Here is a 24,133-nt window from a genome sequence, read left to right on the forward strand (position 1 = left end):
GATTATGTTGGTGTCACATCTTAGCAACCATATAGTTATTCTCCAGGAAGATCTGTTCTCAACCTGGTGGTTCAGATCTCAGTAGTACTATAGTACTTCCACCAAAAAACATAACTTGGTGTTTCCCTGTAGTCACTGTATCTTGACAACTTGTGTATACAGGTGAAACTCGAAAAATTAGAATATCGTGCAAATGTTCATTTATGTCAGTAAGGCAACTCAAAAGGTGAAACCAATATATGAGATAGACGCATTACATGCAAAGCGAGATATGTCAAGCCTTACTTTGGTATAATTGTGATGATTATGGCGTACAGCTGATGAAAACCCCAAATTCACAATCTCAGAAAATTAGAATATTACATGACATCAATAACACAAGGATTGGAAATAGAACAATATCGGACCTCTGCAAAGTATAAGCATGCATATGTACTCAGTACTTGGTTTGGGCCCCGTTTGCAGCAATGACTGCCGCAATGCGGCGTGGGATGGATGCTATCAGCCTGTGGCACTGCTGAGGTGTTATGGAAGACCAGGATGCTTCAATAGCGGCCTTCAGCTCTGCTGCATTGTTCGGTCTCACGTCCCTCATCTTTCTCTTGGCAATGCCCCATAGATTCTCTATGGGGTTCAGGTCAGGTGAGTTTGCTGGCCAATCAAGCACAGTAATCCCATGGTCATTGAACCAGGTTTTGGTACTTTTGGCAGTGTGGGCAGGTGCCAAGTCCTGCTGGAAAATGAAGTCAGCATCTCCATAAAGCTCGTCTGCGGAAGGAAGCATGAAGTGCTCCAAAATCTCCTGGTAGACGTCTGCGTTGACCCTGGACTTAATGAAGCACGGTGGACCAACACCAGCAGATGACATGGCTCCCCAAATCCACACAGACTGTGGAAACTTCACACTGGACTTCAAGCATCGTGCATTGTGTGCCTCTCCATTCTTCCTCCAGACTCTAGGTCCTTGGTTCCCAAATGAGATGCCAAAGTTGCTCTCATCAGAAAAGAGGACTTTGGACCACTGGGCAACAGACCAGTTCTTTTTTTCTGCAGCCCAAGTAAGACGCTTCTGACGTTGTTTGTTGTTCAGGAGCGGCTTGAAAAGAGGAATACGACATTTGAAGCCCATGTCCAGGATCCGTCTGTGTGTGGTGGCTCTTGATGCACTAACTCCAGCCTCAGTCCACTCCTTGTGAAAGTCCCCAACACTTTTGAATGGCCTTTTCCTGACAATCCTCTCCAGGCTGCAGTCATCCTGCTGCTTGTGCACCTTTTTCTACCACACTTTTCCCTTCCACATAACCTTCTATTGATGTGCTTTGATACAGCACCTTGGGAACATCCAACTTCTTTTGCAATTACCTTTTGGGGCTTTCCCTCCTTATGGAGGGTGTCAGTGATGGTTTTATGCACAACTGTCAGGTCAGCAGTCTTTCCCATGCTTGTGATTCCTACTGAACCAGCCTGAGCGACCATTTAAAGGCTCAGGAACCCTTTGCAGGTGTTATGGATTCATTAGCTGATTAGAGTGGGACACTTTGAGCCTAGAATATTGAACCTTTTCACACTATTCTAATTTTCTGAGATTGTGAATTTCATAAGCTGTACGCCATAATCATCACAATTATACCAAAGTAAAGCTTGACATATCTCGCTTTGCATGTAATGCGTCTATCTCATATATTGGTTTCACCTTTTGAGTTGCCTTACTGACATAAATGAACATTTGCACGATATTCTAATTTTTCAAGTTTCACCTGTAATTAGCTGAGAATGTTTCACCCAGTTAATTCTGTTAAGTTGACCAGTTAATGGCCAAAAAGGCGTTTGAATCTGGGTCTCCCTGGCCCCAGTTCAATACTCCATTACTTTATTTTTACTTGACTTTATTGATTTTTTTCTAAACTTGTTACCATGCTCATTACATCCTTACTATCCTCCTCATGATGGTGACACTACTAAAGTTTGAATTTAGAAGTCAGAAACCCCTGCATGGTGTAGGGAGAAGCTTCCTGTGTTTCTCAAAATGGGGAAAGCAGTGTCATACTGCTGGCGCTGTCCCTTTTGAGTGTGCATGCGATGTCAAGACACACATACAAAAGGGGCAAGGGTGCTTTCATCATCCCAGCCCCCTGTTGATCCCTCCCCCCACAGAAACTGCTGGACCCTTTTCAGTGGGGCCTCCTTAGCTAGTGTTTTAAGAATGGAGTGAAAATGATGGGTCAGAGAATTTTACTAAGCCCCCTGTCTTTTACACACACGCACACGCACACGCACACAATTTAAGCACTGGCCACCATCAATATGTTGGCAGGGAGCATTTTTGTTGTACGCCATGTCTATCTGCCAGTGGATATTAAATATACTCCATCTGGTGATGCCCATGTATAGAGGTGGTGTTTTAGTTGTTTGCAGATAGTGTTAGCTATGAAGAAATCGTTGGAGTGGCAGAAATTGATAAGCCGGTCTCCTGCTCCATTTCGGTTTCCTAAGCCGTACAGTCCAACTACATTTCCTCTTTCATGTTTCCAACTTTGGCATTCCAGTCATCCATCCCGAGCAGCACATCTTGCTTGCATGTTCCGTCAGTTTCGAGCTGAATTCGATCACAGAAGTCATCTTCTTCTGCATCAGTGGTGGGAGCATAAACTTGAATGATTATCATATTATAGGGCTGTCCACGAAGTCTGATCAACGTTATTTGGTCACTGATTGCATTGTAGCCAAGTACTGTTCTTGCCTTACCCTTCCTAACTATGAAAGCGACACTGTTTCTTCTTCGTTTTTCATGTCCTGAGCAATGAAGGGTGTGATCTTCTGACTGAAAGTGCCAATCCCAGCCCGTCGCGATTCGCTGGTGCCTCAGATGTCAGTTTGTAGTCGTTTTATTTCATCGTTCAATGGGTTGAGCTTTCCTGTGTTCATGCTGCTTACGTTTCATGTTCCTACATAATTCTGTCTTTGCAGCTTCGGATTTTCTTTTCCTGTATCGCAACATCAGCAACTAGATGTCCCGAAGGCTTTAATGTAGCCGCATCATAAACACCATTAGCACTCCGAAAGATCCTCAGCCCTTCCTCGGTAGCATGCTGAGTGCCATCCGACCTGAGGGGCCCATCATCTGGCACTATATTGTACTATTTTATATCTTCTGTGGTTTTCTTGGTAAAGATACAGGAGCGGTTCACCATTATCTTCTCCCGCACAATATGAATTGATGCCTTTGCCATTGCCGCTAAAGTGGTCATCTGCCGCTTGCTTTAGCTGGGCAGCTGGGATGACCTTCATGCCTTGGGCGACCCAGCTGGGAGTAGATACTCTGGGCATACACTCCCGACGTTCTTTGCTCATCCCTCCCAAGAACACTCCCTGCCACAATGAGGCAGCACAGCAGGACTTGGTGGGGATTTATTATCTTACAATCCTTAAAAACAGTTATATGTACCTATGAACTGGAACATAAGACTGAAACTTTACTTCTTCCTTGCCACCTAAAACAATGGGTTGGAAGGGGGTTGGTTGGTTGGTTTTCCTTTCTGGCAGGAGCAGTCCCTAATCTGCTCAGCACCCCTGGCAAAGGAAGGGTAGGAGACCTTTGCCAATTCACCTCCTCCCAATTTTCTCCAGGGGTTCCTTAACTCTCCCAAGCACTCAGGGACTGCAAAGGAGGGGAGAGTCCAGGATGTGTGCTCTGCTCCATTGTACACTGCCAAGATTGCTCATTATATTGCTTCCATGAAAGGCTGATTTGTTCTTTCCTTCTTTTTAAATATATACCCCAACCAGCAGTACCACCTTATCTAATACTGACATCGGGGAGAGCCCTTTCGTCAGCAAAAGGCCAGATTCATGCAGCAGTTAAGATTGCTGCAGTGTTCTTGCCATGCTACGTAAAAAAACAGTTGAACAGGAGTAAATGTTTATGACCCCATCTTAGGCTGAGTAAGTCAGTGCGTCTAGCAAGTACAGTGTTATTTCTGTACTGATGGATGGTAGGTCTCCAGAGATCCTGCTACCAGAGACATTTTAGCTGCTGGTGCCAGATGTTGAACCCAGGACTTTTGAATTACAGCACCAAACAACACTGATTACCAGAATCTTTTAAAATGCTTCCTACAAACTTTCCAGCATGGAAGCCTTTTCAGCAGAAGACCTGTTTGTGGTGGTATGACCTCATATACAAAGTCAAGAACAATTACCCCCTTTTTATAAAAGTATTTGCTAAAGAATCAAGATGAATTTAGGACTTCTATGCCCAGATTAGTTCTTTCCTGCAGCCTACTTAAGTGTAGTAAAATGTGCAGATAAAAGCAATAATTGCAAATCTATATCATTTGTAGACCAATACAGGGTGTCAGGATGGAATTTTTATTTATTTTAAAATATACTGTACACTGTCCTGCATGAAAGCCAACACAAGCTGCACTGGCTTAATCTACTAATAATAAAGGCAAAAATGAGGGTGGGCAAAGAATCAACTACAGCTGAAGTGGCACAATTTCTTGGTGTTTGCACTGCTGCATTTTAAGAGAAGCTTTGTACAATCTAGCTTCCTTAGTAAACTGTTAAGGGTTGCATCTGATTTGCAATTCAAAGAGTCAATTGTCGAGGATCAAGTTGCATCACCAGCCAAAAATATCAGGAGCATCAACCCTTCGGAGCTGTCATGAAGTGGATTGGTGGGGGTGGGGGTGGGGGTGGACAGAAATGGCTAGAAACATGACTGTGCAACTGGATCATGATTTTAAAAAAAGGAACCAAAAAAACCTACAGAAGTCTCAAGTGATTATGTAGCCATTTACATATAAAAGACTTTCAGTGAAACAATCTGATTAGGATTTTTAATAATTCTCCCAGAAAGCTTAAGGGTTTTGAAGAGTTGCATTAAATTTATAAATCAACATGAATTTTCTACCCTCTAACATTTATAGATCTTCCTATAGGTGATTATGTACATAGAAGCAAAGTAAAATAGCTATTTCTTATTAATGGTCTAGTCCAACATTGTCTGACCAATGAACCTTTGATTGCAATTTCTATCTATCTATCTATCTATCTATCTATCTATCTATCTATCTATCTATCTATCTATCATCTATCCATCCATCCATCCATCCATCCATATCTGCTGTAAACTAGATCTGAAACTTAGCATGAACAAGATGCAGTTATTACTGATTCCAGAGGCTAGATTTCAGGAATCAGGAGAAACATATCTTCTGGAGGGGGTTGCACACTTCCTTAAGGTATGCACTCTGGGGGTTCTCCTAGATCCAGCACTGATGCTGGACAGCCAGATAACATTAATGGCAAGGAAGGTCTTTTATCAGCTTTAGCTGATCAATCTGGAAGAGAGAGAGACCCAGCTTTGGTCACCTATACGCTGGCAACTTCAAGGTTAAATTATTTTATGTTCTCTTGGTGTGGTGGCCCTTGAAAATAGTCCAGAAATTGCAGCAGACCTCCCAAAGTCCCAAGTAACTCATGTTGAAATGCCATTAGTTGCTTACTCAAATACAGTCCACCCGCCCGCTTAGATCAACAATGGAGCATCTTCAATGAGCCTGCTGTGGATACATTTGATATCTAGGGTTACTTCTGCTTTCTCTGTGGAAGGGGCCATGTTGTGGAACAAACCACAATTTAAATTGAAGGAAGTCCCCTCTGTATTACAGTTTAGGAGGGACTTCTTACCGTAGCAAAAATACTTGTTCATTCAAGCCTTTTAATTGTCCCAATTCTTAACAATGGTTAAAAAATACTTGTTTCAAAATAACATTCTATGGTTTTGTTTTAGCTGTTTTTTAGCCATTTTACTTTTATTTCTGTAAGCCACCTAGAGCCATTAGGGAAGTGGGTGACCTACAAGCTCAAACAAGCAAACAAGCAAAGCCAGGGAGAGGAATGAGGCTTTCTTAGTTGAAATTCCACTTGTTCCTGTCCGATAGTCCAGCGATCAAACTTTTGTGCATGAGAAAACACCCATAAAGACTGGAGAAAGGAGACGGGGTTGTGGAAAACAGAGAGGGAGAGGGAGAGATTTCTCAGTGATTTCTTGAAGTCCTCTCTAAAGTCTTTTAAGGTTGAAGTGGAATAGCAAGTTTTGAAGTCAGTCCCTTCTGGTCAAACAGAAAACACTGGCATGTGAAAGAGAGAGTGAGAGCCCAACAGTAAGAACCATATAGACACAGACATTTATTTTCCTGAGATACAGAGTTGCAAAGCAAAAAAGTGGACATGCAGGCCAATCTCCTTTGCTTTCCAAGCTGCCAGTAGCAGCACCCGAGCAGGTTATGCATTACACAGAGAATGTACCACTTCTGACCACAAGAATAAGTGTATATATTATTATTTATTAAATTTACCTTATGCTCTGATGATACTGATTTATTCAATAGAGGATGATTTTGAGGTCAGGGATCAGCCAAAACACTGACTCCTACCTGAAGCGGAACCCTCCAAAAATATATCACCACTGTTTCTCACTTCCTTCAATGCAACGTGTAGGTCAGCTCTTGGCCAAAGGACAGACTCTCAGAAAGCCAGCAGGGAACCACCCCGTACCAGCACAAACCCAAAGAGCTGAGCTTTTCCCCAGTTAGCCTTGGCAGCCCCAAGTGGGAGAGATCACAGCTTATTGGGATGAACTCTTCCAGATCATCCAACATGCATGGAGAGCAGGCCCGTTAGACAGCAATAGGGGCTTGTTCTTCTGGAACCTTCCAGGTCCTAAGGAGTACTCAGTCCCTTCCAATTCCTGTCAGGACCTCTCGGTCAATGATAGGCCTGCAGAGCACACATGATTTCTTGGCTCCCACTGGTCCCTCTACCATACGTTCAGAAAGTCAAGGCCTCCTTTAGCCCAGGTGGGGACGCAGGCTGGCTTTTCCACCTCTTTCCTTCTAGATTTCAAACCTGCTAAGGTAAGGGAACAGGGGTAAGGGTCAAGGTGCTCCTGCTCCCCGGCTGGCTCTCTGGGGCAGGAAGCAGGAGGGAGTGTTCCTTGCCTAAGCCCTATCTCCCTTTGATGAAGCCATCAAGAACACGGTCGCTGCGCTCTGACATCCAGTAGCCAGCCATTGCAGCCACAGCACCTATGAAAATGGCAGTGAAGACCATGTCTCCTTTGGCAGCCAAGGTGGCCAGCGCACAGATTATAGCTCCGAAGAACATCTGCTGCAGCACAACCACCTCGTCGTCTGTAATGTCGTCAAAGAATCCTTTCTCGGGAGCATCTGCAGGACAACGGAGAGGCCATCAGCAGTGGCAAGGGCAGTCTGGCCTCTGGAGCAGTTGGATTGTCTAGGTTGTCCCTGATGGCCCTTCCACTGCCCAGTCTGTGAAAACTGAGCCTCAGTTTGATTCAGAAATATATTTAAGTAGTAAGGAAAATAGTAATTCCACAATTTATTTATTCCAAAATAAATCTAATGTATCTAATTCAGAATATAACTCCATAATTGGGATGACTATGCTTAACTCACTTATTGACCCTAACCTTTCCTGAAAGGCCCAGTTTGTCAGGAAGTGCCTGCAGAACACGGGGAGCCATAGAACAACAAAGACGACGGATCCAGGGCCGGCTCCAGACAGCACTACAGCTACCCCAGAGGAAGAACCTGTGAGCTGTCAAGGGTGCACCTGTTACATTTACCTGGGGGCTTGTCTTCCACACAGATCCCCTCTCTGCGTAGATGTCCCTCAGCACAAACGCAGCGATAGCTGCCATCTGTGTTCTCACAGACCTCGTTGGCTCCCGTACACACAGGTTCCTCCACTTCACCAGCACATTCATCCACATCTGGCAGGGAAGGGGAGCCAATAAGGTCACAGAATCATAAACACATGGGCTAAATTCATCCATTTTGTATCTCCCACTTTCATCCACAAACATAGCAGCTGCGGTTTCTGAGCTTTCTACTGCATGATAGTGCAGTGTCATCCTGCCCAACTGCTGCCCCCACAATTTCTAACACAATAAAACCTTGCTTTTCCAGACGTTAATTCAGCAGATTTCAGATGTCAAGGACAAATCTAAATGTGGACCTTGCTCCAAACAAGGGAAAAAGCCTGCTGCCCAGCAAATCAGTCCAGATAAGTTTGTATATTTTATGTACATTAGCTACATCTTACACACACTTGGCCAGATACCACTTCTTCCATTACACTGAGGATTTACTATTGGAGAAAAGATGCAGTATATCTAAATGCTGAAAAGCCATGACAATCTACTGACAGCCAACTCTGATCAGCCTCTTTATTTAACTCTAGGTATTTGGTTCACTCCTTGAGATCTTCTCTCCACAGCTCCACAACTTTCCTACAACCTTTCCTGCAACTCTCTTATTCCTGAGCCTTCTTTGGCTGGGCTGCATACCTGCCAAAGGATAAAAACTAAGGTGACACCATTTCCCAGCTGATCGATCAGTAACTCTTTCATCCCCGTGACACCATCAGCAAATAAACTCTCCAATGAAATCATACAGATCCTGCAAAATCCCACAGGATCTTTAAAGTTTTCAGGGAACTCAGTTGGTAATATCAGTCAGAAACCTTGTGGGAAAAGACCAAAATCTTCTGACATTTTATGTGAGATTTTTGGCATTCACGTGGATTCTGTGACTTCATGAGACTTCAGCCACTTAATTAATTTATTAATTATATTAACTTTAATGCAATTTGGGGGATTTGTAGGTGTTGCTTGGCAATAATTGCAGATGCCAAATTGTTGACTGATGGCCAATTTAGAATATTCTCTGGGATAGATCTGGCCACTGCAGCCCCATCATACTCTTATGTACCCTCAGGAGTCCAAGGAGAAGAAGAGAGGGTAACGATTCAGAAAGTCCCAAAGTTAAAAGGAAAGGAGTCACTGCTACTCGAACAGGCATACTGGCAGGAAGGAAGCACTGCAGCTTTAGAGAACTTCTATGGGCTACTCAGAACATTGTCTGCTTTCCTGGCTAATTCAGTTAATCAGGGATGGGAACACCAGTACAGAATGGGCTGATAGTTGAACTTACCGAGGCACTTGACACCATCTCGCCGATAGCCCTTGTTGCATTTCTTGCACCGAGAAGGCCCAGCACCCATGCAGCCAATACAAGCCTTGGCGCAGTCTAAAGGGAATGCAGAGGGCAGAATGAATAGCTGGGCACAGATGTCGACCCTCTGTGGGTAAGTAAGGCTGGGTGGTTGGGTGAATGCAAAGGTAAAGGGAAAATATTAGAAAATTCTTTGTGTATAAACCATAGCCAATTTGGTATGGTGGTGAAGGCATCAGGCTAGAAACCAGGAGACCGGGAATTCTAGTCCTGCCTTAGGCACAAAGCCAGCTGGGTGACCTTGGGCAGCCCCTCTCTCTCAGCCCTAGGAAGGAGAAGCAGGCCAGGGCAAACCACTTCTGTAACCTTGCCAAGAAAACTGCAGGGACTAGTCCAGGCAGTCACCAAGAGCCAAAAACTGACTCGAAGGCACACACACACATAAACCCTCTAAGCTTAGTAGAAAGCATCAATCCATCTACTGTTTCTTGCTAAAAAAAAAACTATGGTTGAAACAGCAACACGCTTACCCCTGTCTGTGAACCTACCTACCTGCCTAATGTGTAGGAATGTCTACACGTGGAGATGGGAAAAACAAAGCTGTCTAGCTGGTAGATTATGCCATTTTTGCATATGCTTCTCTTCCATGAAGAACTTCAACAGCCATGGCTTATTCTAGGTTTCATGCCCCAAAGCAAAACAAACAAGGGTTGCTATGCTCAGAGCATGACTTCCCAATGGCAGCATTGTCAATAGGAAGAGAGTCTGACGAAGACATATTTCTCCAACAGAAGCATGCCTGCTTCTTGAATGTGCTCCCTCGAGAACCACAGTGGTCCACAGCAACAGACTGTCCATTCTGGAAGCTTTAATCTCTTACCCCAGCATTCATAGGAGCCTTCTGTATTGACACAAAATTGGTTGCTGCGACAGTGCGCCATCTCAGTGCCACATTCATCTATGTCTGTAGGAAAGATGGAGAGATCAAGACAGAATACCTTCTCTCCCTCCTTCCTTCTCTCTCAATTCCCCTGGAGGAATCTTAGAGTTCCTTTGAGCTTCTATGTTGTTGTTGCTGTTATTAGTATTACTATTGTTGTTGTTGCTGTTATTAGTATTACTATTATTTATTCAATTTATTATGGCCACCCACTCTAAAAGACGTCCAAGTGTACAATTAAAACAGTTAAAAACATGATATTCATTATTATTTACAGGTAGTCATTGGATTAAGAATGCCCTGTTTAAGGACGACCCATAGTTAAGAACGGAGCCTATTGCAAAATTCAAGTTAAATACACAATGCTTCGAGTTAAATACACCGTGGTTAAATTACACAATACTACTTATACAGTATTATACAATAATACTGTTCCGTCTTCCATACAAATTAGATATTAAATGTATTACCATACCCAGAATACACAGCCCCGTGAGGGAGTTCTGCCTTTTCAAACATTACCCAGCCGCCCCAGATTTTTCCAGGGCCACGGACTCACCGATGCATCTTCGGTCATGCAGCGTCCAGCCTCTTTTGCAGCGCAAACAACTGGAATCCTCAGGGCCTGAACAGCGCCCACAGGCCCGGTAGCACTCTGGGTGGGAGAGAGAATTGGGTGAGAAGGGACCGCAAACGCCTTTCCATCTTTCCCAGCCCAGGCCCAGTCGCAACAGCAAACAGGGTTTGCAGACATTACCGTTAGCCACCCTGAGGGCCAATGCTGGCAGAAAGACAGAACAGACATCGATTCACTAAACAAACAATAACACATGAAGGTCTATTGTACCTTTCCCCAACCTGATGTTGGTGTTGGGACTTCAACTCCCAGAATTCCATAGCCAGCACAGCCAAAGAATATACCAGCTGTGGAATGGCACTAGGTTGGGGAAGACTGGCCAATTACTATGAATGAGGAATTGAGGAGTCCGTTTCTACCACAAGCCTATGATCATACAGGAAAACAAAGGAAGGCGTCACTCATCCGACAAGCGCTGTTCGTTCACGGCCATCAACCTGGCCACGTATAGAGTGGCTAACAGCAACCATAGAGATGGAGTGGACAATTTGTTCTCAATAATATGCTGGGCTTGGCCTACCACAGCAAGTGACGCTTTATGGAGGAAGAGGAGAGGGACTGCAACTCGGGGGCAGAACACATACTTTGGATGGGGAATGCCTCCACTCCACCTCTGGCATCTCGAATTAGGAAAAAAGATCCAGTGCTAGGCTGGGCAGGCTGCTGTAGTATCCAGTGCCTTCTTCTCTCCCTAGACCAGTGTTGTCCAAACTTGGCCACTTTAAGATGAGTGGACTTCAACTCCCAGAATTCCCCAGCCAGCATGGCTGGCTGGGAATTCTGGGAGTTGAAGTCCACTCATCTTAAAGTGGCCAAGTTTGGACAACACTGCCCTAGACATTTGCTAGGGAATAGAGATTAGGGTTATGCAAATGTTTTGTTCTCCAAATATTCCAGACAAAACTTGTGAAACGGAATGGGCTAGCTGAGAAATGTATTTTGAGGTTGGAACATGACGGGGCTGCTTTGAGTGTTCTGGCTATTCCTAGCCCCATGACTGGAACTGGCTGTTTTGGGGTGATAGGTTTACAACTTATATACAATCTATATACATTGTATAAATAAAATATTTGTCTGTTTGGTTTTCATATCTTTTAATGTATTGATTGTTTTAGCCTTGGTGTATGCCACCCAGAGTCACTTGCTGGCAAGATGGGCAGCTAAAGAAACTGTATAAACAAATAAATAAAATAAATAGACTGATGCGAGGAGGGAGCGTGAAAAGAAAATAGCCGTGCTGGACAAAAGAAAAAACTAATCCCAGCTGTATGGCTGCCAGCCAACCTGCCTCATAAATTACAGATGGGTAGGTTGCATCTCTCTCGTGGTTTATTTTATTTTATTTTATTTTATTTTATTTTATTTTTACAGGCTAGAAAGCAGGAGGTGGTGAGTTCTAGTCCTGCCTTACGCACAAAAGCCGGCTGGGTGACTTTGGGCCAGTCCTTCTCTCTCAGCCCAACCCACCTCACAGGGTTGTTGTTGCGGGGAAAACAGGAGGGAGAAGGAGTATTGGGTATGTTAACTGCCTTGAGTTATTTATAAAAATAATAAAAGCAGGATAAAAAAAAAAAAACCAAAACACACACGTATATGTGGTATACTGTTTTCACACATAAATCTGGCTAATGCTGCTAAGGTGCTATACTGTAAATATAAATGTAGCATTATTACAATATCGACTTGGTTGATTGTGAAAGTTTGGTGTGCTTGCTGTTGTCACTTGCTGATGCAAGCATTAGAATATACTGTATTTAAAATGCAACAGTTCTAGATTGGTCTGAGCTCATTTGCTCAGGTATGCATGTGCGTACTCTGTGCATGTTCTCATATTCGTTGTTATGAGGGTAAGGTTAGCCGTTAACTTTGCAACATCAACAGAACCAGCAGCAGCCCTTCTGCTGCGGCGGCTGCTTTTTCCTTGCAGACAGCGCCTATTCTTATGTACAAGAAAAACATCACTCAAAAAACAAATACAGCTGCTTTTGCTGGGCTTGTGCCTGGCAGGCAGGCTGCAATTTAAAAAAAAAAAAAAATCCAAATTTGTTCTTGTCCTTGCAAAGGACATGGGTGCCAGTAAAATTAATCAAGGACGGGATTTTCAAAAAAATCAAAAAGGAACGGTGCCAATTAAAAAGAGATTAAAGAGATTAACTCCGGTCTTTCTCCTATAATCTGCTGACCGAGTGACCCAAAGGGTTTATTTAAATTAAAAAGACCTCAGTCTATCATTTCAGACGATAACAGATTCTAAGGTAAACAGACGTTTCAGTCAGCAAGAGCTGTGTTCCCGTTATTTTTTATAAGAATTTATCTTAAGGTCTTCAAAATCATCCTCTTCATCTAATTTTCTGCAATTTGAGTGGCAGTTCATACTCAGCACGGACCTCCGCTGTGGCCTGAGGGTGAAAAACAAGGGAGTGCAGTTTCCTATGGCCAAAAAACGTGAAACATTCTGATACAATAGAGAACACTCAAGGCTGTTCCAATCTTCTTCTTGGAACCTTTCAAATGGAGCTGTTTATTCTGATCTCGAGAAACCACGCTTTTTCATTGAATGCACATGCCTAATATAGATCAGCAATGATAATAACCAACATACTAATAGACGCTCCAAGTTTTGCCACATCCTGGGCATATTTATCTGGCATTAATCAGGAAACGGGTGTTTTCCATTGTTGCACCCCGTCTTCCTTGTGGTTAATCCCAAAAATAAAGCATGCACCAACCTTATCAAATTTAAGTTCATCCTGAAAGCAATGGCTTTCATCTGGGCATTTGGCACTTCCCAAGGGTATTGGATATTGGTTATATTTTTAATTTATTTTATCAAATGTATTAGTTTTACTGTATATTACATTGCATGGAATGCATTTTAATGTTATGCATTGCCTAGAAATGCTTTGCATTACTAACAGTATTTAGATGATGATGATGATGATGATGATGATGATGATGATGATAATAGCAGCAGCAGCTACTACTACTACTCCATAGCTCAGCTCTTGTTATAATTCTCTTTAGTAATGTATCTTGCAAAGATGACTTCTGATCTTTCAAACACTGTGGCCACTGCATTGGGGAAAGTGACAATGTCCCCCAGTTTAGCATGTTGTGTTCCTTTGAGCCAGTTTTTGACTCCTGGCAACTGCCTGGACTACTCCCTGCAGTTTTTTTGGCAAGATTTTTCAGAAGTGGTTTGCCCTCGCCTCCTTCCTAGGGCTGAGACAGGGACTAGCCCAAAGTTACCCAATGGCCTTTGTACCTAAGGTGGGCCTAGAATTCGCAGTCTCCCGGTGTCTAGCCTGGTGCCTTAACCGCTGCACCCAATTGGCAAGGGGCTACAGAATGTCACTTCCCAGCCCAGCCCAGCCCAGCCCAGCCCAGCCCAGCCCAGCCCAGCCCAGCCCAGCCCAGCACAAACACTCTACATACCCGCACATACCAGGTGGCTGTCATTGCGAGCAGCTTCATAGTAGCCATCTCCACACTCAGAACAAAAGGGACCACCATAGCCAGTCTGGCACATGCAAAGACCAGTGCCCCCACGTGTGCCTTCACCATCACATTGCCCATATCCACTGCAAGGCTTCTGGGTACCCCCAGGACAGGCTGCAGAGAGATGGAAATCAGATGTGGAAACCATCATGCAACTTGGCTCTACTCTGCAGTGGTCAGATTTCTCAACTCACATCTCTTCTCCCCATTCCAGATACCTATCTTTTGCAGTGTTCAGAATTTTACTTTACTTCACTTTTCAAACTTTGTTTAAAGTTTCTAATTCACCCCACCACTTCAAGCTGACCAGCTTCCCTTAACCCATGGGGTGACCCATTCATTCATTCATTCATTCATTCATTCATTCATTCATTCATTTTATATGGCCACCCACTCATGTATGAAGAATCAAACTGACTGCTTAACTAGTGTGATTAGTTCTGGGCACCACAATTTAAAGAGGATTCAGAGAACTGGAATAGTCCAAAGAAAGACAATAGAGATGATCAGGGGACTGGAAACTAAGTTGTATATGGAGAGACTGAGGAATGTTTAACTCTGAGAGGAAAAGTTGGAAAGGAAATAATTAGCACTCTTCTAGTTCCTGAACACTGTCACAAAGAACACAGCTGTGACTGGTTTTCTGTCTTCCCAGGGTGCAGGATATGGATTACTGGTCTTAATTTATAGGAAGGTAGATTCTGGCTGGCTACTGGAAACATTTCTTAACAGGAAAAGCAGTTGGACTCTGGACCCAAATTATCTCAGAAGGTGGTGGGCTCCCCTCCATTGGATGCACTTAAATAGAAGCTGGACTGCCATCTGTTAGATGTTTTATTTTGGAGTCCCAGACTGAGGTGGGTTGAACGGCCTGAATGATCCCTTCCAACTTTGATTCTATGAATTCACAGTGGCTGAATGCCCCCCTTTCTCAAGTGATTGGAAATCCTACACCAATTTACACAGGTAGTCCGCACTTACCAACTGCCTCATTTGGCGACAGCTCAAAGTTACAACGATGCTGAAAAAATAACTTTGTGACCAATGTCCACATTTACGACCTTCACAGAGTCCCTCAGTCACGTGATCACCATTACAGTCAGTATGTGTTGTCCTGTGTCTGGCCTATTGTTTTTCTTTTCTTTTCCCCTTGCACGGCAGGGAGATAGGAGACGAAGGGATTACAAGAGAGTAAGCAGGCACACAATGGGGTATACACACCAAAAGCAATGCGCTGGTGCCAGAAGCCATGAGCATGCTACGCAAACAGCCTGGTGTATTCCCCATTGTGTGCCTGCTTACTCTCCTGTAATCCCTTCCTCTCCAATGAATGTAAATGCAAACATTAATTCCCTTCCTGCTAATTATCCCAGTGCTGGGGTGAGCATTCTGAAGGGCAGGGAAGTAGGGAATAGGAAAACACAGTCCCAGCCACATGATTCCCCACTTAGCGACTGCTTCACTTAATGACAGAGCTGCTGGTCCCAATTGCGGTCGCTAAATGAGGACTACCTGTATTAAAAACAAGCCATCTCAGATCTTTCTGTTCATTAGACTTTCATGATACTTTCCCCCATCTGGTGCCTTCTAGAAATGCTGGACTGCAACTCCCCTCATCTCCAGCCAGGTGGCCAGTAGAAATGCTACAGAATCAGTGGAAGGTCTTCTTTTGAAACACCCTACAGAGCAAACTAGAGTCTTTGCTCTGGCCAGGACCTGAGTATGAGCTCAGGATTTGAGATGCACAAACGACTGTGGACTGTTGGAGCATCCCCTACAGGAAACACCAGAGGGCTTATAAAAACTCACTGTGGCAATCAGGGCCATAGGTGCCAGAAGGGCAGCACAATTTCAGTGTATCCATGCACAGCCACTGGAAAAAGTCTGGGTGCTGCTGCTGCCTAAGGGGAAAAAAAAAAACTTCTGGTTATTGCTGCCCCTCGTTCCACCATGCTGTACTTGATCAATCATGCAAGCTCTGCACACCTCCCAGCCATATTTAGACAGGAGAGGGACACAGACACAAAGCCAGATCACTGGTCCATGTAGCACGGGATTGTCTACACCAGTGTTTCTCAACCTCAGCAACTTTAAGACACATGGACTTCAACTCCCAGAATTCCCCAGCCAGCCATGCTGGCTGGGGAATTCTGGGAGTTGAAGTCCACACGTCTTAAAGTTGCTGAGATTGAGAAACACTGGTCTACACTGACTAACGGTGGCCCTTGAGGTTTCAGAAGGGCTTTTCCCAGGCCTACCTGGATATGCTGGGAATTGAACTAGGACTTTCTGCGTGCAAAGCAGGTACTCTGTCTCTGAATTAGTTTTGGATCTGACCTTGCCTACTTAATTCTATGGCTTGCTGAAGTTCCTCCTTTCAACCCCATAGCTTGACTTGTCCTCCTGCTAACACGGGGGTATACTGGTATGACCTTTGCTAAATAAGGCCCCAGATTGGGCTTCTTCTACACCAAGTAAGTAAAAGCATCCCATACTGCCCCAGCCTTCCTCTTTTTAACTCACTCATGGAACCACCAACGTTCTACATGTTCTTCACTTTGCTCCAGCAGCTGGTGGCAGGCAAAATCTGTCGTGGAACACACACCTTCCAATACTTCCAGCAAACGTGTCTCACTAGAGGGGAGAAAGAGACTGCATGAGCACTGAAGGAGTTGGACAAGTCAAGGCAGATTCCTGCTCCAGAAGGTCTGCCTTGCCCTCTTGACCAAAACAACCCTTTGCTATCCCTCTAAGCTATCTTTTGTCCAACCAACCATTCAGAAATCTCTCTATTGACCCTTCACATGGCAAGTTGGTTGATCTTCATATTCATTCTCAAAATTTAATCCAGATATTCTCTGTGCAAGCTGCCAGTCTCTAATACTTTCCTTCCTCCCCAGAGTCAAGTCAGGAGCTGGCAAAATGATAGACAAGTGACTCTGGGGATGCTGTAAGCAACAGCTGTGAAAGCATGGAACAAACATGAAAGGTGTTTGTCAAGCTGGAGAGCGTTTCCTTAACTAATTGTTGCAGTGATCAGCCTCTCACTGCAGCTCTATTTTATGAAGAAAAAAAGGATGGAAAGATGTAATGTATCTTTAGCAGTTATTTAAATTATTTTTTTCTATTAAAAAAAGCAAGCTTTCAAGTTCACCAAAATTCACACAATGGATAATTAAAAAGAAAAAAGGTAACGAAAAGGAGGCATGGGGAATGTCACAGTAGAATGGACTGTATGGAGTGCACATGAGGAATTCCAGATTTGATTATCTATACAGAAAACACCCCAGCTAACAAATGATATCACAGAGAAAAATTACACCCTAGATGTGTGCTCATTTTCTAATTTAAGACCGGTAGAAATGAAATCTACTTGCAGGGGTACAATCCAATCCATTAACTCAGCTCTATACCATTTTTCTATCAGTCATTCTCCAAAAGTATTGGAACGACAACTCCCATAATTCCCAGCCAGCCCATACCCTTTTCCCACCTGGGAATTCTGGTAAATGCTGGAGGGTATAAATTTGGAGATGGCTAAGCTCCATTTATGTCCTGCCACATGATTCATCACTACACAACCACATATATGTTTACTCAGAGATAAATCTTATGTTCACTGACATTTCCTTTTAGGTAAGTGAGCACAACACCCCGTTACAGGATTTATGATAAGTTAAGTTGGGCTATGCAAAGAAATAACCCAGCTTGATGATCAGATGTGCTGAATTTAAAACGGGCTCATTCTTTATTGTTAAGCTATCCCCAAATGGTCTGATATTCTTAATAACAGGATCAATTCCTGTGCCTATTAAGGGAGAAAAAGCAATTTTTCCCTTCACCCATCAATTTCAAGATCAGCTAATGCAATCCTTAATGGCCCACTGAGGTGATGATCACTGCCAGAAAATTCAGAATTATGGCCGTCATAAGGAATGCTGAGAACTGTTGTTCAATAACATTTGGAAAGATAAACATTCCCTATTTCTGATCCAAAGTAAAGGATTTAATAATTCCATATTTCCTTGACATGATTACTTGCTTTATTTTTTTCCTCCTCATCTCTCAAGGAGAAAATAAATGGCTTGTACTGTCTGCATTCTGAATCCAAAGAGGCAGGATTCTGCACTCAGAATAAAATATAGGTGATCTTTTTCCCCCAGCAGGGACTGGAAAGTCCTAAAGCAGAGAAATACGTCTACACTGCCAAAGAAATAGACCAAGCATTACCAAGAGCTGGAGCAGTTAAAAGCTGCCCTACTTTATCATCTGATTAATGAAAACTCTTCTAGAGCGAAAGCTTGTTTTATAAGCGTTGACCTTATTGTAAACTCACTACTGAGAACTGCTCTGGTGTACAGGAAGGATGAAGACTGACTTAACAGACTGAAGATCAATTATTGAATATCCTCCACCAAAATGTGGAGGATATTTAGAGTCAGAACTAAAATGACAGACATGGAAACAAGCAAATAAAATGCTGGAATCTTCTGCATCTATGCTTAACAACAACATGGGCACTCATACATTTCTTTGCTCGTTTGTTATTGTCATTAACAGTAAAAAAGAAAGTTCTATGAACATTTTTAAAAAAACTAATAAGTATGAAAAACACAGGCAAGTGTCTTGATGACAAAGGAGGAGGAACCCAATCGACACTTGCAGAAACATTTTTTGATGATTCTCCTACGTAGCTTTCTCAGCTAATAGAAGAGGTGGAACTGAATGACTTCTGTTCAGCTTCTACACATTACAACTGCCTTCTCTCTAAAAGAATAAACTGAGGCTTTAAGACAGGTCACACCATTGTTCAGCTTCCAGCTGCAATAAGGATTCTGGTCAACTGGGGTACTGTCAGAATTACCAAAACAACATTTAAAATCAAGCAACTATATAAGTTGTCATAGCCTTGTTTTTTTCTAAGAGACTTCATCTGGCACGGATATCATAGCCCACATCTTGAGGTAGGACAAGGCCCATCTTGTTGGACTTTATGTGATCAGGATACTAGTAACAGGTTGCTACTTCCCAGCAAGGCTGCTGGTATGGCGCGGTCGGCAGTATCGGCATCTCACCAATGGCCTGATGCAGCCCAGCCTTCAAATCACCTGTTGGCATATTTTGCAAGCTTCTCTTCTTCCCAGGCTGTGTTCCCGCCGCCGAAGTTCTCTCGCTGTGTCCGCTCCAGACCCTGAGAAGGCAGGACAAGCCTCACAGCAAAGCCAGCGCTGATTTTCTCACCCCACCCCACCTCAGCACAGCAGCCCTTGACCCCATGCAACACAAACTGAATATCTCCATTGCTGCTTCCCGCTCCTCCCCCTCTACACAGCTCCACACATCTCTCAGCAGCTCTTGCTCCAGCACAATCCCCCCCCCCCACAAACCCTGTTTTGAGACTGGAGCAAGGGGCAGACAAATGCCTAGCAATCCCAGCTAAATGCTAGCACGTATCCACTTTGCATTAATCATGATTACACACACCCAGCCCCCTCTGGAGACCCTTTCTAGCCTCTCACCTTATTGAAGTTGTTGGCAAGATCTTGACAAGTCTGGCAGGTTTCTTGCTGGGAACCACCTGAGCTTGGCATCCAATGGAATAGAAAGAGAAAGGAGACCAGAGCAGGTCGGACCTTCATCCTGAAAAAAGCCATCTTCAGGCCAGGAACAAGACTGGAAGAAAGAGAAAGAGTTGTGAGACCAACAGGAGTATTTGAGAAGCTGATGGAGCGAGAGACTCCTAGGCAATGGTCACGTGGCAACTCTGGTTAAAGACTATTCTGGGTAACCTCCACATCTGTATTTTTGATGTGCAGAGTGACAATCCAAATCTTGATCTAAAAATCCCCAGACTGCAAAACTGACATTAATGAATAGACGATGAATCTCATTCTTTTCTTACTCCACCTACATCAAATTGGTGGCACCTTACTAAACTTCTAACAATTTAAAGTAAACTGCAAAGATCCGGATGACCAAGAGATACCAAAAACTCTAAAGCTGGTGGAATGTTTGCAGCAAAGGTATGAGTGTCCTAATCTCCAGCAGGTGGCATCAAATCCACCTTCCTAGCCAAAGCCCTTCCAAAAGCCTTGGACTACAACTCCCACCATTCCTCAGCCTGCATAACCAATAGTCATTCTGTGGGCAGTACTGGTGGGGGTTGTAAGCAAGCACATCTAAGGCACCAGGTTGGGGGAAATATGTGTTAGCTGGTCCCGCATTGTTCACAAGGCGGCCACAAGCCTCCACAGCACCAGATGGATCACAGCTGATGTGGACTTGCTTCGAAGGGCAATCATGAATTGACCCGGGCTTATTTCAGGATCCAATGGATCATTGAACAAATCGATCCAGAGTTCTCACTTGAGGCACAAATGACCAGGCTCAAATTATCCCACCTCGGACACATTATGTGAGGACCTGGATCGCTGGAGAAGGCTGTAATGCTGGGAAGGAAAGAGAAGAAGGGGATGACCAGCAGCAAGGGGGACGGGCCAAGTTACAGCGGCAACGGGTGCAATGCTGGAAGCCCTATCTATGTGTCGCTAGGAGTCGTAAACGACTTAATAGCACACAATTAACCAATTAATCTTTCCAGAATCGGCCCATGCTAGAGAACCAGGGGCTAATCCATGTAAACGGGACGGGACGGGACGGGACGGGATTCCGGCTGGTCCGAGCTCTCTGCATGGCGGCTCCGCATCCAAGGGAGGGGTGCAGCGACGGCTCTCCCTCTGGGGCGCCCGGAGGTGGCCCTCCCTACATCTGCAGGCAGGAAAAGCTGAAGCCACCAGCGGCACCGAATGGCCAACCCAGCCCCGAAGACAAGCCCAAGGAGACGTGCTTCTCTGACCCACTTTCCTGCGGCTCGCCCAGGGGGCTCCACACCTACCTTGCCTCTCCCCGCTCGCCCCTCGGGAGAGCAGCGCGGGACCACGGGGGAGGCCGGGAAGCGCAGCGCCCACTTTCGCGCACAAGGCTCCTCCCGGGTCCGCAGCTGAGCGCTTCCCCCCCGCCCCGCCTTGCGACCACAAGATCACCATCAGGGGGCCAACCCCTCCTCTCTCCGCCAATGGCATCGGGCCCTGGGCGATGACATCATCTCCTCCTCCTTCGAGCGACCAATAGGCGGACTCCGTCCGGTTCCCCGCGGAGCAGCACCTGTCAAGGCGCTTAAAGCAGCAGCCGGGCGGCGAGTCGGGGGCCTCTGCAGTCGCGAAGGGAGAGCTGCTGTCGTCGTAACGAGATTGTATTTCATCCTCCATTAAAAACGTCCGGGCAAAACGTTCCCGTTGCTGTTTAACAGAATCCTCGTGTCTGAGCCCAAAACGCCGCGGGGAGCGCATAAGCCATTCTTTCCCACCATGTTGCCCTGCAGATTCGTTGAATGTATTTTATTTTTTTTTAATTCTCTGCCGGGTTGGGAAGATGTGAAGGGCATAAGATTGAGTAGGGATCGGGAAGACTGAGTAAGCGTGCATAAACACTGTCTCCAGCAGCCTTTGCTTAAATTAACATCTCTCTCGTGCATATAAAAGTAGAATCTGCATTTTGCTGTGTGGCTGCCAAATAAGCCTTTGCTTGACATGAAACAGCTGTTCAAGCATCAAGTTTGATAGGTAAATATGAATTTGGATGAATTTGTACCTCAGTTTCAATAGCAGAAAGATCTTCCTAACCAAGATGGGCAGGGGAGAATCCCATTCAGGGAGGTCACTGAGAAACCGCTGAATGGACTTTTTTAAAAAGTGAAGGAAGATCAGCAATTGCATCTCCCCTAGAGGAAGAATCCTGTAGGTGTAGGAAGCTGCACTGGGAGGCTTTGAAAGCCCTCCAAATATGGGCCAGTTTTCCAGCAGAATGAGTCACCATACCCAGATTGAGAGGGAACTGAAATACTTAAAGCCTACTTTGATGACAAGCAAAATACAATTATGAAAAACTGCTGATTTGAAAAAGGCAAGAAGTTGTCTTCTTCTGAGAAAACTAATCTGTCTACAAAAGAGGATAAGAAATCTGGTGTTCTCCAAATATTTTAGTCTGTAATCCCCATAGCTCCAGGCCTTTGTCCATGCTGGCTAGAGGTGACAGGGAGCAAATCAGTTGGAAATTATCAAGTTGTCTACCTCTCTTTGACTTGCCCCAGGGTTTCTCAACCTCAGCAACTTTAAGATGTGTGGACTTCAACTCCCAGAATTCCCCAGGCTGGCTCCACAACTATTTACCCAATAGTTCTTCAACACAGATATACCATTCCTTCTACTTTTCACTGGAAATGCAACGTACAAACTGAGAACTTTATGAGTGCAATACTGTACTATTACCTTACTGGCTACTAAGCTGAAAATCAGAAGAAGTCTGGTAGCACCTTTTCAGACTAACAAATTTTTATTAAAAGCCATAAGCTTTCATGAGCTGCAGCTCTCTTCATCAGATGTGTGAAATGATGAAACCACAGTTGATCTTAGGTTGCCATTGACAAACACAGCTCTCCTCCTGCAATGGCTACTAAACTGTAACTGTTCATCTGATACACTGAGCCATAAACCAGCAAACCACTTTTAGCCTAGAATAGTGTGTAAACGTAGCCTGTGTAGTTAGTTTATGGTTCAGCATAACATACAAAGCCGGAATATTCAACTGAGTAAACCGTGGATAAGCACATTGTGAAAATATTGCTAGAGTTCTCAAAGAAAAAGGAATACAGACCAATCACAAAAAGATTTCTACAACTAAACTGGAATGTAAATTGTCTCCAGTTCATATCTACATACTCGGTAAATGTGTGTACACCAGTGTGTTTGAAGAGCTCCATCATATGAAGTACTGTTCTTCTGGCAGTAGTACAGCAAAGTACAGATTCTACATTTATATGCATCAGAGAGAGAGAGAAAAAACTTAAGATGTACAGATTAAAAAGGGAAGTGTGGGAGGGGACAACTGAAGCTTGTGGTATTTTAAAGACTAACACAATTATTGCGGCAAAAGCGGAACCGAAGATTCTATCAGTTGTGTAACAAAGCAAACAATATCATATTTGCTCGTATTTTGTGCCACCCGAGTCTATTGTAACATGAACTGAATCATTCCCCTGGAAACATTATCTGAAGAGATGCCTTTCCTTGCTCTGGTGTCTGAACGAGGTGATAATGACTTTTTAAAATTAATAAAAAGAAAACCTGAGAAACAGGAACATAATCAAGTAGAGACCGAATAGAGCCTCTTTTCCTTTAGAGTGCTTGCTTCACACGGACTGTTGAAATGGTACCACTTTGCTTATCAAAGGGTATTTCTAATGATAAATTAAAGCTTGCATGGGGAATTCTGGGAGTTGAAGTCCACTCATCTTAAAGTGGGGAATTCTGGGAATTGAAGTCCACTCATCTTAAAGTGGCCAAGTTTGGACAACACTGGTTTAAGCAATGAATTGATCTTATCGATATCTGTAATAATATTGTTCAGTCTTTTCATTGTAGGGATAAAAAGCCAGTTCAATAAAACATCGGGAAGGTCAGTGGGGAATCGCTGGGAAAATACAGAGGGCAGGCAGGGCAGCGGGATGTGCCTTGCTAGGGCAGGGGTGGCAGTGCCAGCAGGAAGATCAGTGGGAAGACATTCTCCTTAGCCTCTGCATGCAGCGCGGCTGGGCACGTAGGCTGGATTTTTGGGGAGGACTTGAGCCTTTCCAACTCTCTTAGAGCTGGTAGCCTGATTCCTCCTGTGCATCCCTGTAACAACAGATGGAGGTGGTGGACAAGATGGCAGCTACAGAGCTGAATCCAGCCCTCTTGAAAGGACCAAGTTCAAAGCATCCTGTTGCACGTAATCAAAATGGTGGACACTGACAGGCTTTGTATAGGTGGGCAAAGGACTCTTGATTTAAGGGATCTTTGGCTTTTATAGATATCTCCCCCCACTCCATTGAGATGTTAGTATAATTGAAAACCTTTTGTTAAAACCTAATGCATATATACAAGATGAATATATATAGTCAGAAGTAAATATTACTCC

At 44.2% G+C, this 24,133-nt stretch overlaps 1 protein-coding gene across 4 annotated transcripts; it reads right to left on the minus strand.

Moving 5' to 3' along the window:
* Window positions 1-4,728: 4,728 nt before the first annotated feature.
* Window positions 4,729-21,172, minus strand: CRELD1 (CRELD disulfide isomerase 1). 4 transcript variants are annotated; one of them, XM_025164868.2, is made up of 11 exons: window positions 21,015-21,172; window positions 19,639-19,792; window positions 19,228-19,310; window positions 16,643-16,753; window positions 15,929-16,020; window positions 14,057-14,233; window positions 10,544-10,639; window positions 9,925-10,008; window positions 9,024-9,119; window positions 7,655-7,801; window positions 4,729-6,137 (listed from the first exon to the last, which is right to left on the minus strand). In XM_025164868.2, the coding sequence occupies exons 2-11, from the start codon at window positions 19,771-19,773 to the stop codon at window positions 6,124-6,126; spliced, it is 1,035 nt and encodes a 344-aa protein (XP_025020636.2). In that variant the 5' UTR covers window positions 19,774-19,792; window positions 21,015-21,172; the 3' UTR covers window positions 4,729-6,123. The 4 variants fall into 4 exon arrangements, with proteins under 4 accessions (XP_025020636.2, XP_025020635.2, XP_025020634.2 ...); XM_025164867.2 differs by lacking the exon at window positions 4,729-6,137 and adding an exon at window positions 6,144-6,915; XM_025164866.2 differs by lacking the exon at window positions 4,729-6,137 and adding an exon at window positions 6,144-6,918.
* Window positions 21,173-24,133: the final 2,961 nt, after the last annotated feature.

This window comes from Python bivittatus, unplaced genomic scaffold, assembly GCF_059951505.1.
Source record: "Python bivittatus isolate LINGU-HERP-01145 unplaced genomic scaffold, Pbiv_v1 ctg000080_np1212, whole genome shotgun sequence".
NCBI lineage: Eukaryota > Metazoa > Chordata > Lepidosauria > Squamata > Pythonidae > Python > Python bivittatus.

Bases quoted from the DNA above. Each gene is read 5' to 3' on its own strand.
- CRELD1 (XM_007425377.4), bottom strand. From the start codon at position 19,773: ATGGCTTTTTTCAGGATGAAGGTCCGACCTGCTCTGGTCTCCTTTCTC. The intron at 10,009-10,543 runs GTGAGTCCGTGG...TCTTTCCTACAG, and splicing joins GCATGACCGAAGATGCATCG to ACATAGATGAATGTGGCACT. The intron at 7,236-7,654 runs GTAAATGTAACA...GTTGTCCTGCAG, and splicing joins TGTGGAAGACAAGCCCCCAG to ATGCTCCCGAGAAAGGATTC.